At 38.7% G+C, this 17,485-nt stretch overlaps 1 protein-coding gene across 1 annotated transcript in view; it reads left to right on the top strand.

Moving 5' to 3' along the window:
* The first annotated feature begins 1,881 nt into the window (after window positions 1-1,881).
* Window positions 1,882-17,485, top strand: part of LOC129256730 (NUAK family SNF1-like kinase 1) — a 51,156-nt gene continuing 35,552 nt past the window's right edge. The window contains exons 1-2 of the mRNA XM_064096076.1: window positions 1,882-2,877; window positions 7,250-7,315. Of these exons, the coding sequence (XP_063952146.1) occupies window positions 1,882-2,877; window positions 7,250-7,315 (1,062 nt within the window). The remainder of the gene's footprint in view (window positions 2,878-7,249; window positions 7,316-17,485) is intronic.

Genomic DNA, 17,485 nt, shown 5'->3' on the forward strand with positions numbered 1-17,485 from the left:
CAGAACGTGCAGCGGGGTATTAGCGGGGTGGAGTTGTTTTTCTACCCCGCTTCCACCCTCGGAGCTTGATAAATCCTTCCCGACACTGTCCTGCTTTTCTCCCAGTGGAGCATCTTAATAGGAAGGGGTGATTTTTTGCCCTGCTGTTATCGGGGTAGGGCAGTCAGAAAAGTGTCTGTTAAGACAGGGTATTATTTTCAAAGCTCTTATTTGAAATTTCCTAATGAGAAAGCTCTGAATGATGTATAGATTAATTGCAATGATTTTTTAAGATTCAGAATTTTTCACAAGAATGTGAGGTTTGTTAACTTTGATAAGCCATCATTGCTTTCCTGAAAAATGAGGCAACAAGGTAAAATGGTTTTGCTTTTTAAAACTGATTAATTGAAGCATGCCATGACGCTATTAAAATCATGATTTTCTTCAGTTATATGGTATTCCCTGTGCTGTGGGACACCTGGTATTAGTCATAGAAATGTTATGATGTCATCATCAAGCTGACCTCCTAATCAGTGTTGATATATTGACAAACAAAATTACAAAGGGGGAGGGGAATGATTGAGAGAAAAGGCTCATCTTGACATATTCCAGGGTAGATTGCTGCCATAGGGTGTCTTCTCTGGAAGAGATTCTGATGACCTACAATACATGTACAAATGAATCAAAACCATAGCTGTTCTGCCTGGATCAAAGCCTAGATTTGAAGATGACCATGAAAAGTCCAATGTAATCTAGTGGTTTCCGCTGCCAGTAAACTTGTGGTCCCTGGAGGAAAACCATTCTCTCCTTTGTCTCTAAAGGTTGGGGAACTAACATATGACAGGTTCAAGATCACATAAACTGTACAATGCATACATTATATGGATACAAAGCAATAATTGTACATGGATATGGCACAAAGGTTGTGTTGTTTGTGGTATTTTCATGGTCAACAATAATGTTATACTGTCAGCAATTTGTTTTACACATCAACAGGCCTACATCTTTCATTCTTGTGATCTCTTTTTGCAAAGGACGGAATACACATAGTTTTAGATATTCTGTTTTTTATTCAAATGACTAAGACATTGTTCTCACTACCTTCCTAAAACTAATACTGGAAACTAGTTTAACGTGTAATGAGAACCGTTGAAGCGATCTTCCAAACCGGTTCAGAAACCACCTCGCGATGAAGTTTTCAAGATCGCTTTGCCTTGTTAAACTGGTTTTATCATAATTGGGGACACAACCGTTCTTCAGGAAGCGATCTTCGCACATTTTGAGCATGCTACTCCACACGACAGGTGTCAAATGCGAAACGTGTCACTCCACTGAGAGCGTTTCCATTGCAACAAGATCACTTTATGTGAAGTGATTTTGAAAACCACTTTCGTTTGATCAAACGCTAGCAAAGCGATCTTCCAAACTGGTTTTTCCGAACCAGTTTCTAGTAAATTAGTTTTAGAAAGCGTAATGAGAACAGTGTCATATTTTGATGAAAAGAGATTGCTATCCTTTAAATTACAGAAATATGATAAATTGCTGGTGTTTTCTGTTTGCAGTGAACAGTGCTGCACAGGCTTATACTGATATACACTGTTGGTCATAAAGGTGGAATAAAATATTTTTGAATAAAAATCGACAGTTTTGTTGGTATTTGAAAGGCTACGCGTAGACAAAATGGTAATTGAGTGATTACATAATGTTTCCCCATTACACAGGTGACATTATAACATGATAAATTTGGATTACGTCATAAATTATTTTGTTGTAGACTATAAAAGCCTATGCATATGATATTCTGTCCCTTTCCCTGATTTAGCACTGTGTATAAGAAGGTTGCATTTTTTCGAGTTCCTTGTACCGTTTGAAATAAAAATCGGTAGAGACGTTCCCTGGACTATGCCTGGTCCAACGGCAACAGCAACACGCGAGAGGGTAGCACTGCGACAGGAGGGCTACAAGCAGACTGATATCGCAGAAGTCCTAGGGATATCACAGAGTGCAGTCTCTAAGATCCTGAAACGTCAACATGAGGCGGGGAATGTGCGGCCACGGAAATCTCCAGGACGTCCCAAATTGACCACAAGAAGAGATGATCGCCAACTGTTGAATTTCAGCCGCAGAAACCGGAAATTGCCCACGAGCCGTCTTCGTCGCTTGTGGAGGAGATATCATGGGATCAACGTTTCCCGGTCAACCGTTAATCGCAGATTGCTCCAACATGGTTACCGAGCACGACGGTTGACCAAATGTCCACGCCTGTCTGTTCGCCACAGAGTAGCTCGTCTTCTTTGGGCTAGGGAGCACAGAAGGCTTCATCCAGGACATTGGCAACATGTGGTCTTCACGGACAAGAGCCGGTTCATCCTTGACCGAAAGGATGGGAGACAACGAGTTCGTCGAGTAGCCGGGGAAAACTTTCGCGATGAATGTATCCACGAGACGACTCAAGGCGGAGGCGGCTCAGTGATGATATGGGGCTTATGGGCTGGCATCCATTATGGAGGGAAAACGCCACTGCTGGTTCTGGACGGAAACGTCAACGCCGCCGCCTACAGGGATATTATGGAGTTCCACTGTCTTCCATATGCAAGACGAGTGTATGGGCACAATTTCCGACTGCAGGATGACAACGCTAGACCGCACAGGGCCGCTGCAGTAAGGGAATTCCTGGAGGCAGAGGGCGTCGTACAGTTGCCATGGCCAGCTTGTTCGCCGGATATGAACCCCATAGAGCATGCATGGGATGCCCTAGGCCGAGCCATCAACGACAGAGAGGTCATTCCTCAAAATCTGCAGGAGTTGGCAGATGCTCCGAGGGAAGAATGGGACGCTATGCCTGTTGACGTCATCAACAAGCTAGTGGACAGCATGCAACGACGTCTGCATGCGCTGGTTCGTGCCAGGGGTGGACATACCCGATACTAGTGACTGAGTAAGAACAATGACTCAAGTTTGATGCAAATTCGTCCATGAAATCACAAAAAAGAAGTCATCTGGAAAACTGAGAGAGATTGAAAATAAATATCTCATGATCCTTTAATTTACTGTATATTGTCGTCATTGTTCTATGCTCATGACATCCATCGCTTAGGACATAAACTTGTAAAATATCACTGTCAAACGTGTGTAAAAGGCAGAATAATAAAGTAAAGTGGTTATCATGCACCATAAATGCCATATTCAAATCATGTTGTAATAATTACGCTGTGAAAATTTGGTGAAAAAAAATATTCCACCTTTATGACCAACAGTGTAGATGATAAGATTATGATAAGATGTGTTTGATAGAAAACTTGATCCAGCTCCTCTCAATGATGACACAGTTATTTGAAAATTGAAACAGTTTTATGAAGAAATGGAGAAAAAATATTAGTGATTTCATGATTCCTGTCCATGGAATCTGTCATAATTCATCATTCAAATACTACATGCAGCAGTCTTGGTAGTAAACCTTGGCCCTGATCTGACCAGTATCCATGATCCTATTCTTAGACTTGAGCTAGGCTATTTGAAACTCATTCTTTATCATTTTACTCTTACTTTTTAAGAAATATCACAAAAAATTGGCACTATTCACTCCAAATATTTCAAGAATTCTTTTTTAAATATCAAATTGAATTCCGAGCTGACCATCATATCATTTTCTCTGATTCTGCTTTTTGTTATGAATGTTATCAGATTTCAGGTATACTTTTATTGCATTCTCCCTTTAGGCATGAGTTCTAATCTTCGACTTTCTTCAGTAGAGAGATATCTTAAGCATAGAAGAGTTACAATGAATCGTGATTTTTGAACTATGTGAAGTGTACTATTTCCATTCAGACTTCATATAGTAGTACAAAGAACACTACGCATTAGAAGCAATGAATCTTGAATTTATTCCTGGTATTTGTAGCCCACAGTCATATACATAGAGAGAAAACAATATAGAATTCATATTTTTATCGTTTGAAAGAAAGGTGACATGGAGTCACTAGGTCACATGTGACATATTTTCATGATTTTACCCATAAGTTACAAGAGACTGAACTAGAGGATGATGGACAAAGTATCAACATACAAGCCCAAAATTGACTCATCTACAGATATGTGTTACTAAATAGAGGTTTGGTTGAAGATCTGAGGGCGATCATAGTAAGTATCTGCAAACATTTCAAACAAGCCAAATAAAAACTCTAAGACAAAGAAGTGTTATTAAATAGGACTGAATTGGAACCAAACAAAGCACCAAGGAGTTCTTTAATTTGTCTTGATGACTCTTACCTTCTGTGAGACCACAAAATAGCCCATTGGCCTAGTAACCTCAAAGATTTATAGTTTTCATCATGATTCATACATTGTGTTGTCTGAAAGGGCCAAGTCCCCTATGCATTTTCAGCGGGTATACATGTACGTGTTCATGATTCTGAATTCATTATGTACATGTATGCAGTTTTAGAGAGTAGGGATAGACAAGTTTCCTAAAATGCCAATATATTGTTCTGTATTCTCAACATCATGTTCTGTGCACTTAGGTGACATGTACAAAACTCTATAGAGCAGTTTACTATATAGTGAAAATCTTACAAAACTGTAAGTTTAAATGCTGATTAAGCTTGGCAAACATGACATGAAAAACAGTGCAAACAGGTTTCATGGGTAGATTTTTCACTTATAATGCACAGTTTTCTATTATTGGACTTTACTTGGATTCTCATAATTTTCTCTCTTTTGTGAAGTTTTTTTGTTTGTTTTCCCTATTTTTGAAAACTGGATTGGGACATGAAATCAAGTACATGTACACTGTGGGAGTATAGGTTGTATTTGATTACATGTACATGTAGGCCTACATGGTTGACTTAAAGGACAAGTTTACCCCCAACAAAAAGTTGATTTTAATTAAAAATAAAAAAATCCAACAAGCATAACAATGAAAATTTTATCAAAATCAGATGTAAAATTAGAAAGTTATGATATTTTTAAGTTGCGCTCAATTTCACAAAACAGTTTAATGCATCCTGGTCAGTCTGCAAGTGAGGGACTTATGATGTCACTTATTATTTTTGTTTGGTATTTTATGATATAGAATATTCTAATATTCTCATTAACATTTTATAGTTCAGTCAAGTTGGTCCTTAATTTCAAAACTGTTAAAATTGAAATATTGTATAATTCAAACAATAAAAAAACAAAATGGTGAGTAAGGGACGTCATCAACTCTCTCATTTGCATGTCACGGAGTTGTGCATATGATATAGCTGTACAGTTTTGTGAAAAATAAGCAAAATTTAGAAATGGCGTAGTCCTAACTTTCTTATTCTACATCTGAGAGTGATGAAATTTTCATTGTTGTGCTTGTTTGATTTTTCTATATTGATTAAAATCAAAATTTTTCTGGTTTAGACTTGACCTTGATTTCTACACAATGTACCAGTTAACACGACCATATGCTATAATTCCATTCTTCAAGAACTACCTGGTTCTATTAAAGGTCAAGTCCACCAAAGAAAATTGTTGATTGGAAATGATAGAGAAAAATCAAACAAGCATAACGCTGAAAATTTCATCAAAATTGGATGTAAAATAAGAAAGTTATGACATTTTTTAAGTACGCTTATTTTTCACAAAACAGTTACATGTATATGCACAACTCAGTGATATGCAAATGAGAGAGTCAATGATGTCCCTCACTCACTATTTCTTTTGTTTTTTATTGTTTGAAATATACAATATTTAAATTTTTACATATTTGACAACAAGGACCAACTTGACCAACTTGACATAAGCTGTTAAAATAATGGTCTTTCCACATGTTCAGGGAGGAATAAAATTTGTTTCACATGACAACAACGAGGATAAAATTTGGATTCTTCATATTTCATACAATAAAATACAAAAGACATAGTGAGTCTGTGAGTGGGTGACATCATCAGTCTGCTCATTTGCATACCGATCAGGATGTGCATATAACTGTTTTGCAAAATTAGGCGAGACTATTAACTTTCTTAATTTACGTCTAATTTTGATGAAATTTTCAATGTTGTGCTTGTTGGATTTTTATCCTTGTTGAATTTTTCTCCTTTTATTCAAATAAACTTTTTATTGGGTGGACTTGTCCTTTAAGCAATTGGTTAATAAATAACGCTTTCAGTATCTTGCTGGTGCAGACCAGCTCTGGGCCAAGTCCTAAATTTTTTAGTTTATGAACGGCGCATGCTAAAACAGACCGGTGCTATTTTAGTAGCACCAGATGAGTGCCATCTCTTATCTGCCCAAGTATTTGATTGGGTGATCGTAAAATTATCGCGGCTCTGCTATGTAGTTACTGAACTTTTGTGGTTTGGACTATTTTAGTGCGGGCCTGGGGCAGACCAAACAATCATGAGTTACTGAAAACGGTAATAATAATAATAATAATAATACTCAATATTTATAACGCGCTTTTCCCACATGGCCCAAAGCACTCACAATTTCAGTTAAAATATTTATACAAACAAAAATCAGAATGACATATTAAATGAAGGCAGTTGCCTAGATACATGTATGTCTTTATTATATTAGATTGACCCTTCCAAGTTTCATAGAGGTGCACATACATACATGTTGACCTCAAAGAGGTTTCAATCATGAAAAAATGTTCTTTCATCCACAGTCATGAAAATATATGATTTTTGTAAGCTTTCCTCGTGAGGCTGCAAGCTTTGTCATATATAGTCAGGATCATGTAGTATGTTTGTATATTCTTATGTTTGAAAGTTCACCTATGATACATGTACTACAAGATAAACCAACTAGACCAGATAAGAGGGTTCCCCCCCCCCCCGAAACATCCCATGATAATGTTTATGATCAATCTCTTGTGCAGGGCATTGCTTTATTGCTTATAATTTCACTTAATTGACTTATAAATTTATGATCTATTCAGAACGCAGAGTCTTGCATACAATTTCTGAATTTGAGAATGAGTTCTTTTGTTCTTTCTTACAGACCTTTCTTAGAATTTCTAACATTTTTTATTTTTCTTACTGGTAAACTTGAGGATCTTTATGATGTAGTTACATCAATCCTGTCAATATGCCAGGCAGCAATGCCAGCACTCAAGTCAAGGCAAGTCAGCTTTATGGTAACAAAATCAATGACAACTCTTAATTACTCAAGTTTAAATGTAGGGTGAATACAAAATGAAGCTTTGTTTACCTTTTATGATAAGGAAATTAATCGTGATAATTAGATTTATGAATTTTTAAAATCATTTAATTCATTTTATTCTCTTTGTATTAAACAGAATAATATAGTGCATCGAGATCTGAAACTTGAGAATGTTCTACTAGATGAGGATGGTGATGCAAAGGTAAGAATGCAGTAGGTTTTCTATCCCAGTTAGATTAAAACCCAGTGCACATTATGCAATGCCATTGCACTAAGTTGCCAAGTGAATCTCAGGCCAGCGCACATATTGCAACAAAATGCAACAGCTCTGCAGCGCGCCACATCTCATTGCGCCTCTCTTTCGCGCGTATGGTGTCTGCGCTGCAGCACATCAAATTGGCCATGACATCAACGTCAAGGACAAATATGATTGGCTGAAAATACTGAAATTAGCAAAATCATAGAAAAATTGACCGAAAGATTTGATATGTAAAAAATGTCCGATTTGGTCTGCGATTCTTCTGCAACAAAGCGGTTTGCAGTTGCAGCATGTTGCAGGTTGGCGCACACTCTGTGATTTTGTTGCAATCAGATCTTAGTGCAATCGCGTCGCATAGTGTCTTAGTCTGATTTCTCATTAGGTGGTCTGTCTATGACAGATCACCTCTTAATTTCGTCAGAATTTTCTTTATTTATTTATTTTTAGCACCTATGTTTGTCGCCAACTTTTCTCCGAATTGGCTGAATCAATTTGGCTGATTTTTATGTCATATATAGAGTTTATCATAGAGACGGCATACTAAGCTTTTCAAGGTCATCTGGTCATGATGACGTCATCTACGCGCCATTTTATAAAATTCTCAATTTGATCATATTAACATAACGGATCATCAATAATCAACTATATTCACATCAAATAAACTTTACGTCAAATGTCATCTGTCAAGGTCATCAAAGGTCATGTAAAGGTCATGTCGCACGCGTCAAAGCCAAAAAAAGTCTCTAAATGACCTATAAAAATTTTTGGGTACGTTTCAGGTCATTTTAAGCATTTCAAAATTTTGCGCGCGCGCACGTATGCGCGCGCGTTTCCGCGCGTAACTCCTTAAAGCAACGCAGAAACACAGTTTTTTTTATACCATTGCATTGATAATATAATTCTGAGCAATTTGATACCTTGATCAACCTTCTAAAACCATTAATAACGAAATTAACACCCGTTAAAGTTTGCAGCACGTGTGCGCGCAAGCTCTCACTACAGGCCATATACGGGCAAAAACATGCCTATTGAAAATTCACTGTAGCTCTTTAAAAAGTCCGTTGACCCCAATTTTTTTTTTCATATATCGATAGAGTATGAGTTGTAGATTTGATTTCATGTTATCATTGTCCCTCAATTTGATCACGACGTCATCAAAATTGCGCCTAAACTGAAAATTTCATCTTTTTTCGAAAATGACGTCATCAAATTTATGCACATTTGAATATAACTCCGTAAATGTTGATCGTTTTTCGCCCAGATTTCGATATGTTTTAGTTTAGAATGTACTCTTTCTCCTGAGGAAACATGAATTTTCATTTTGAGAAACGCATCATGGCGTAAAACAGCGATGAAAAGAGGCATGTAATTTTTCCTCATTTTGCGTGTAATCTCTATGGGACATGACTTTTTCTCCAAACTAGATTCTACATTCCTCTATTTCGTGAGCCATATCTCCATTTTCTCTTGTCAGTTTTCCCTGAGCTTTTAGTATGTTGTAGCTGAGATTCTTAGCTTTCGGAAGTGTTGCCTTCATTTTTCGATCAGATGCCGAGATCATGCCCATTTTTCGCTTGCAAAATTGGATTTGTAATTCTCAAATTTTCTTACGTGTAATCTCTATGGGGGAAATCGTAGCTGAATGGATAACGCACTTGACTTGAGTTCTCGGGGGCGCAGGTTCGAGTCCTGGGGTGAACAAGATGATTTTTTTTCCCTTTTTTTTTTCTTTTTACCACCTCGCACATGATCCTTTATGATAATTAAAAGGTATGAAAGTTAAAATTTAGCAAGATTTAACAGATTATAATTACTTTTTTTTATATCACATGTATTTTGATATATCAAAGAGACCCTTTTCACAGTGCTTTATCATCTCCCGTCTTTCACAAGTATTCCATCCATAATGAACATTCCGTTGTCATCATGAAGATCATATTGATCTGCACTAACATGGTAATAGTGATCATGATGGCGAGAATAAGGACAGACCACCTAATTCGTCCACATGACGAATTAAAATCTAGTTTATAACTTCTTTCTGGATAATCTGTGTCTTTCAATGCTCAAGATTCTATGTGTTCTGTTCATGCATAGGATGCCAAGGTATGCAGATGAAAGGTGTGTATTTGAATATTAAAGTTGAACTAGAATTTTAATTCGTCATGAGGACGAATTAGGTGATCTGTCTCTGATTTCATGATCAGGAAGACAATCAGCATGTTTATTGAGATCAATATAATCATCATGATGAAAACTGAACTTCTCTTACGAAAAGAATGTGTTGAATACTCTTGAAAAAGAGGGAAATGAGAAAGTTGTGCGAAAAAGTGTAGGTCATGTACATATTCAACATTAAAAGGGATTTTAATCTCTTTTATTGTCCAATGTTTTATTTTATATACATTGTAATGGTCATAAAGGACCATTTGTGAAATGTTGAAAAGAAAAAAAAAGGAAAAAAAAATTCTCATGTTCACCCCTGGGCTCGAACCCTGGACCCTGAGGACGCAAGTCTGATGCCTTACCAATTGAGCTACACTGTTTCCCATAGACTTTACACATAAGCAAATTAGGAGGATCTCAAATCCAATTTTGCGAGTGAAATACGGGCATGATCCCGGCATCTGATCGGAAAATAGAGACCACCTTAACGATAGCTTACAATCTCAGCTACAACATACTCCAAGCTCAGAGAAAACAGACAAAAAGAAATGGAGATATGGCTCGCGAAATAGAGGAATGTAAAATCCAGTTTTGAGAAAAAGTCATTTCCCATAGAGATTGCACACAAAATGAGCGAAAATGACATGTCTCTATAACTTGCCATTTTTCAGGATGATCAGTTCCTTTAAATGTAAATATAGCCATCAAATTAGAAAGAGTATGTCCTCAGCTACAACATATTGAAAACTGAGCAAAAATTGGCCAATATTTATGGAGTTAGAGTCAAATATGCATAATTATGATGACGTCATAAGTAGCAAAATGGGAATTTTGTGTTCCGACGCCATTTTGATGACGTCATGATAAAATTTCGGGTCAAATGTGACATGAAATATCTCCCATTCATACTCTATTCGAATATGAAAAAAAAATTGGGGGTCAACGGACTTCCTGAAGAGCTATAATGAATTTTGTATAGGCATGTTTTTGCACATATATTGTCTATGGTGAGTGCGCGCGCGCGCACGTGCTGTAAACTTTGATGGAGGCTAATTCCGTTATTACTTGTCGTAGAAGGTTGATCAAGGTATCAAATTGTTCAGAATTATATTATCGGTGCATTGATATAAAAAAAAATGGCGATCCTATGTTGCATAATGCCGTTACGCGCGAGAACGCGCGCGTAACCGTGTGCGCGCGCAAATTTTTGAAATGCTTAAAATGGCCTGATTCATACTCTATTTTGGTCAAAAAGTGATTTTGAGCATTTTAAAATTTTGACGCGCGCATACGCGCACGTCGTGACCTTTACATGACCTTTGATGACATGGACAGTTGACCCTTAACCTGAAGATAATGTGATGTAAATATGATAAATTTTTGATAATTGATAATGAAGATATGATTGATTATGTGATTTTACAAAATGGCGTCTAGATGACGGCATGATGACCTTTTGACCTTGAACTTGTTTCATCCAGATGACATGGTAGGTCCCCATAACTGATGATACTTTGAAGAAAATTGAAGATGTAGATTTGGAGATTTTATGGCAACAAGAAAAGGGCGGAAGAATAAAAATAAATAAAAAATAAATAAAAAAGAAAAATTCGTACGAAATTAATAGTTGATCTGTCGATTGACAGATCACCTAATTAAGAAGACGATTCCAAATATTGAGATATTCACATTTATAGCAACCTTACAACCCCCCAAACACTAAGAGGTGATTCGACCCCCCATTTTCTTTTTTCAAAATAGTGATTTTGAACGATTTATCCCTACCCATTTTCCCTGAGTTCGCTCCTGCAATGCCTACCGAGACGGGTGATCTTTGACTGTGAAGTCACCGGGGGGTATTCGGTCCCGGTGTAGTAAACAAGGCAGTGCCGTTTTGTGTACTATGCACGTACGCCTTCATATTTACTTTTCTGTCAAAACTTCATTTTATCGCTATTGATTTTATGTGAACGATGCTGAAAGGAAGGAATAATTATTCAAAGACATATAGTCAATAATATATCCCTACATTGTTAAAAGTGTTCTTCTTTGTAGCGATTTTAGACGAATTTAATGCCTTGTTTTCGATCAGGACTGTCCGTGGCGAAACAAGTCATAATGGAATAAACTGCATTTGAAGTTGTATCTGCGAGCCGGAGAACTTGCAAAGAGGAAATGATTAAAAGTATATTTATGGCCGTACTATTTTTCCAAATATGTAAATTCCCTCAGAATGATACCATAGACACTAAAGGAATAATTTCAAGGCGAATAATATGAAATTCGATCGAGATCTTCTCACCAGTCGATAACGTAGCAGACGTGTTATTATGACATATTTATCCACGTGTGACGTGGCTCTTGCAAAAAACACAGTTGGTTGCGGAATTGTGCTTTGTGCCGACCGGCCGCCTGCTCCGGCTCAGCTAGCTGTCGAGCTACCGTACCGCATCGCATACCTTTCTTGCTGTCTTCAACTCACTTGCGAATTGCGTTTGTATGTGTGACGATGACCTCTAGCGTAATTAAATATAGAAAACAACTCGGAAGGCCGAGAAGAATAGTACGTTTGATTCAAGATTGTTCTGTGGAATGAGCTACCAATGGAAATGATCCAGAGGATATAAAAATGGAGTCAAAGACAAAAGGAAAGAAGAAAAAGACACCAGGGGATCGCTGCATGGTCATGAACTGCGGGCGTCGACGTACCGGTACCAGACCAATACAGTATAGTACACTCAATGCCTGGGTGTTGTGTATATTGTATAGGCGTGCAGCGCGCGCAGAGCTGAGCTAGCCGCCGGAATTACTTTCCAGCTACTCACTTGATGGAACATCGTGATAAAATAAATGAGAAATAGTGAAAATATCATTCAATAACTCACTGTTTGCAATCTTACATCATGATTTAAGAGTTCATGATAGTTATTCATACTGTTTTTTATACAGGGAAAGTAAAGATTTGTACATATGGTTCCTATTTGTTTGATTTGAGTTGCTTTGAAAAAAATTGGTGAAATCATCTTTCTCTCTGTGCATAGCATTTCTGTATTACACCCGGACACCTCTTATACTAAATTCCCCCCCCCCCCCCCCCCCCCCGGTGACGTCACACTCAGAGTGATTTTTCTGTACACTCGTCTCTCGGGCTCTGACAGGTGGCTAATTTCATAGACTTTCAAAGCAAAATATCGAGAAGGCAGAGGATTTTTGTGACATGCTATCTGTTTGAACAACTGATATATACTATATATTGTGTGTGGAACCCATATTTATGGAAACTCACCCCCTTCTTAATTCAACTTTAAGCCTTTAGTCTTCAAATGTACATGTTTATGACCATCAAAAATTATTATGCTCAAATCCTTGAAATTGTTTATTGGATAGATATTTTACAAAATAGTTGTGTATTCTGTATGCTTCTTCTTCCAATGCCAGAATCAGTTAATAGTAGGGTCTATTTCTATATGGTTCATTGGGAGATACCATTTTCTTCACAATATTTTGGTGTACTTCAATTGGAAATACTTGCCAAAATACAGATGAAGAGATTTGAAATGTTAGTACTGACTGGCCACAAAATCCCTCTTTTCCTGCTTGACATATTGCATGTGAGGTAAATGTGTATGATTGATGTGTCATCAGCATGGCGATGTGAATTTGCCAAACAGTGTGGCAGTTGTTTAAGTATACTTGTCAGTCATATAAGGAATGCTTTTTGTGATTCATATTTGTGTTATTTAATAAATCAGCTTGTTTGGGTTCATCTTTAGCAAATTGACTCTTTTCTTGCAGACAAAAGATGAAATTCAAATAAATATCAGTATCATCGGACCATTTTGAAAGTCATCTTCAGATCTGAATCATAGGCTTCTTATAACATCAACAACGTCAACATTAGAAAAATTTTGACAATATGTGATCACAATTGGGAAATAACGTGATTTCCATTCATTTTTTAAGCCCCTCAAAACTAAAAATATGACGTGTGTGTAAGTAAATGTGTTTTTGTGATCATATTTGATCATCGATGAGGTGGTTTAGCGATTTGATTGTGTGAGTCAGAAGGGCCCTCTGTTTTTCAGCCTGAGTTTACAAATTAGCGCGCTATTTCTGATCCGACAAATTATCCCAATCTGAACAATCTCGAGATAATTTGTAATGGAGATGCAATTATCTCGCTAGTTCGCTGGATTAATCTCGAGCTTGCAATCCCAAGTCAACTTGGGATTATTTACAAAATAGCGCGCTATTTTGTGAATTATCCTGCTAATTCTCAGGTGCAGACGCACTTGGCCATTCAGGCCATAATGCTTTGATGCCTCACTCGAGCAGGAATCGCTCTTCTTGCGATAGTGGAGACGGGGTTTCTTGAATCTAAAGATTAATCGCGAAGAGGGCTGATCGGGCTAAAATATTGAGATTGAGCCAACTCGGGCTGGTGCAGCACCGCCTAGAGTGTTTCCTAATGCTTACATGTACCTTTTGATGCTTGACCTTTATACTTCTTCGTGTCATAAGGGTGATCATGATCGTAATGTGCTTGTTAATAATGTGTATATTCAGGTTTATTTATTTAGTCATACAATTGAAGGTTCAGTAAAATATCTTGCAGAAAATGCATGGAGATCTCCCCCTCTTACTCTTTTATCAGCAATACTATACACTTTGAGCTAAGTTGTCAAATATTTACACTCATACACCTTTCATCAATATTAAGATCATTTGAAAAAAAAACCTGCCATGTGTAGTGTATGAATCATGGTAAGGCCTTTATAAAATCCTCACAATACAAGTGGATAAATCATCTTAATAAAATTTTATTGCATTTCTTTGAACCAGCAGGGCCCTCGAAACAATTTTTTAACAGGGGGTGCTGGTTTGAATTTGACAAGCAGGGCCATAACCAGGGACCTGTCTTACAAAGAGTTGCGATTGATCCAATCACTCTCAACAATGGAAAGCCAGCAACGTCAACATCTAAAATGCATGTTTGTTCAAAATATTTTCTGAATATGATGTATATTCATACAGTCACTGTTTTCTTGACAATTCAGTTTGCTTTTCTTTGTTTTCAAAGGACATTGAGCAAATTTCCTGAAGAAAAAAATTGACATTGATGGATTTCTATATACTGAGGTTGATTGGATCATGCGTAACTCTTCGAAAGATGGGACCCAGAACTCCTTTTCAGAAAAAAAGAGTCAATTAAGGCTGTGAAGTTTCAAACAAACATTCTACTCTTTAATACTAAATAGGTTCATTATTGCGGATTGAAATAATCGCTAGAGGGTATTCATTTGTCTTGCAATCTACTATGGTCAACAAGGAAATTCGTGATCACTCTCGCAAAAAGTGTTCACTGGCTTTCTAGGAAATTCGTGATCACTCTCGCAAAAAGTGTTCACTAGCTTACAAGTTCACGAGCTTTCGAGTGCCGCTGCAACTCTTTATCAAGTGACGAAAATTATCTGGTAACGTACTCTATTTATACTAATCTCCAGGACCGTACGCACGAACGCGAGAACAATAGGTGGGCATTGATCCGTTGCGTCGGATGCGGTGCGGCCGGTAATCCGTATATGCAAATAAGCCGGGGGTATATGCAAATACGCCGTGGGTCGGCAATATGCAAATTATACAAAATTGGCGGGCTCGCTAGTTTCCCGTGGGCGGGGGCTGACTAGCTGAGCGGTCCCTCAATCTGGGAGGGTGTACATTGCATTGCCAAAGAGAGACATTGGTATACACGCAGGATTAAGGAGGCTATTAGTATACGTCTTTGTCCTAACAACTTCAACAGAGACAGCGGGATCGACATCCCCGACTTCTGGATGCGAACCATCCGACAGCACAATACCCCCTTACCTGGCAGTGCACGCCGACCCGATCGTTCCCGGCCCCGAACGAGGGACCGCTCAGCTAGTCAGCCCCCGCCCACGGGAAACTAGCGAGCCCGCCAATTTTGTCTAATTTGCATATTGCCGACCCACGGCGTATTTGCATATACCCCCGGCTTATTTGCATATACGGATTACCGGCCGCACCGCATCCGACTTAACGGATCAATGCCCACCTATTGTTCTCGCGTTCGTGCGTACGGTCCTGGAGATTAGTATAAATAGAGTACGTTACCAGATAATTTTCGTCAGTTGATAAAGAGTTGCAGCGGCACTCGAAAGCTCGTGAACTTGTAAGCTAGTGAACACTTTTTGCGAGAGTGATCACGAATTTCCTAGAAAGCCAGTGAACACTTTTTGCGAGAGTGATCACGAATTTCCTTGTTGACCATAGTAGATTGCGAGACAAATGAATACCCTCTAGCGATTATTCTACTCTTTATTTAGAAATGTTAATGGACACCAAATTTAACTCAACTTTTCAGCGTTAAGATCTCCCTTATGACTGTTGCTATTCAGACCAACTATCAGTAGAATACTTTGGACCCAATTGCGGTTCTCGGCCTCCCTTCATGTATTTTGTGTGCTTACAGTGGCGGGCTCGGCCAGACCTAAATTTCAAACTTTCAATATTATATCATAGTTGCACTCTACATGTAACAAGGTCACCGTTTAGCACTAGGTGGTGTCACATTTGGTACCGCATTTACATGTAGGTCTGCGCCTGTTTAAAGTAAAAAAAAAAAGATGGGCAAAGCTAGGGCCGAGACAACCTCTAGAGCTGGGTTGAATGCGTGGCCAATTTGGTACTAGCCTTCAGGCACAGATCCTGATGGAAACTTTGATCAAGGAAGCTCCTTGCTTTGATTAAGTGGGTTTTCACTTTTCACACAAGACTGGCACTTTAAAACTTGCTGGCCTCAGTACACAAGTCATTATAAGCTGTGCATTCAGACCCTTAATTCGAGTAATGGGGTTTGTAAAGGGGTAGAGTCGAGGCTTGGCCTGGCCCTGCACTGTAAGTGAGGTCTTCCTCATCAGCTCATGGACCCCATCCCCGGGGGGGGGGGGGGGGGGCACTCGACCAAAAAAGTGGTAGGGGTGTGCCGCGGGCGAGACAAAAAACGGGGGCCTTGGAGCGGGCTTATTGTAAAAAGGAGGGTCCTCGGAACGGGCTTCGGAACGACAAATGTTTGTAAAAACGGGGGTCCTTGGAACGGATCGCCAGCGTGTGAGTTTGTATGCATCCCTATGGAACGGGCATGCGTGCATGATGCAGCTAGCCCGGAGGCACGGCCGCCGAGTGCGCTCGCGCAGAGGCGATGGTCGGACAGCGCTCTCGGCCGCTTTTCACCAAAATTGCAGCTTCAATGCGACCGGAACGGCGTAACAAAAAATATGCGACGCTTTGGAGCGGATTTCTTTCTTCCTTTTTTCTTGATTAGAAGAAAATGCTATGCCTTGGAACGGCTTTCTTTGTTCTTTTTCTCAATAAGACAAAAATGCTATGCCTTGGATCGGAAATTTGAGTGTAAAAATGGGGGTCCCCTCTGCGGCACATACCCACTATGCATTATATACTGAGTGCCCCCCCCCCGGGACCCCATCTCATAGAATTATTCATAATTTTTAGCCAATCAATAAAAATTGTTTTTACTTTCAACTTCAAGACTCGATACAGAATATACATGTAGGCCTGCACTAGCTGCCAGGCTACTACAGCTATGCAGCTGCGTGTGGGAGACAGGACAGGAATGATTCTCATGTTGGGAGTCGCTCAGTACTTGGCAGTTTTATACCCCTTTCATAAACCCATCCTCCAATTAGCCGCCTAAGAGTAATGCGGATAATTCAATAAAAATTGCGTTCACAAACTCCGAAAATAATCCGCACTATTTTTACGAGCGCCCGTCCTGAAAAAGGCGGATAATCGTCATGACAACTGCACACGCCCCCTCCGATGCGGTTGTGTTGGAAAAGGGTGACCTTGTGACCGCACCATGGCAATTATCCGCATTATTTGGAAATGCGTTCATAAAGTCAAAAT

Source organism: Lytechinus pictus, chromosome 3, assembly GCF_037042905.1.
Source record: "Lytechinus pictus isolate F3 Inbred chromosome 3, Lp3.0, whole genome shotgun sequence".
Taxonomy (NCBI): Eukaryota; Metazoa; Echinodermata; class Echinoidea; order Temnopleuroida; family Toxopneustidae; genus Lytechinus; species Lytechinus pictus.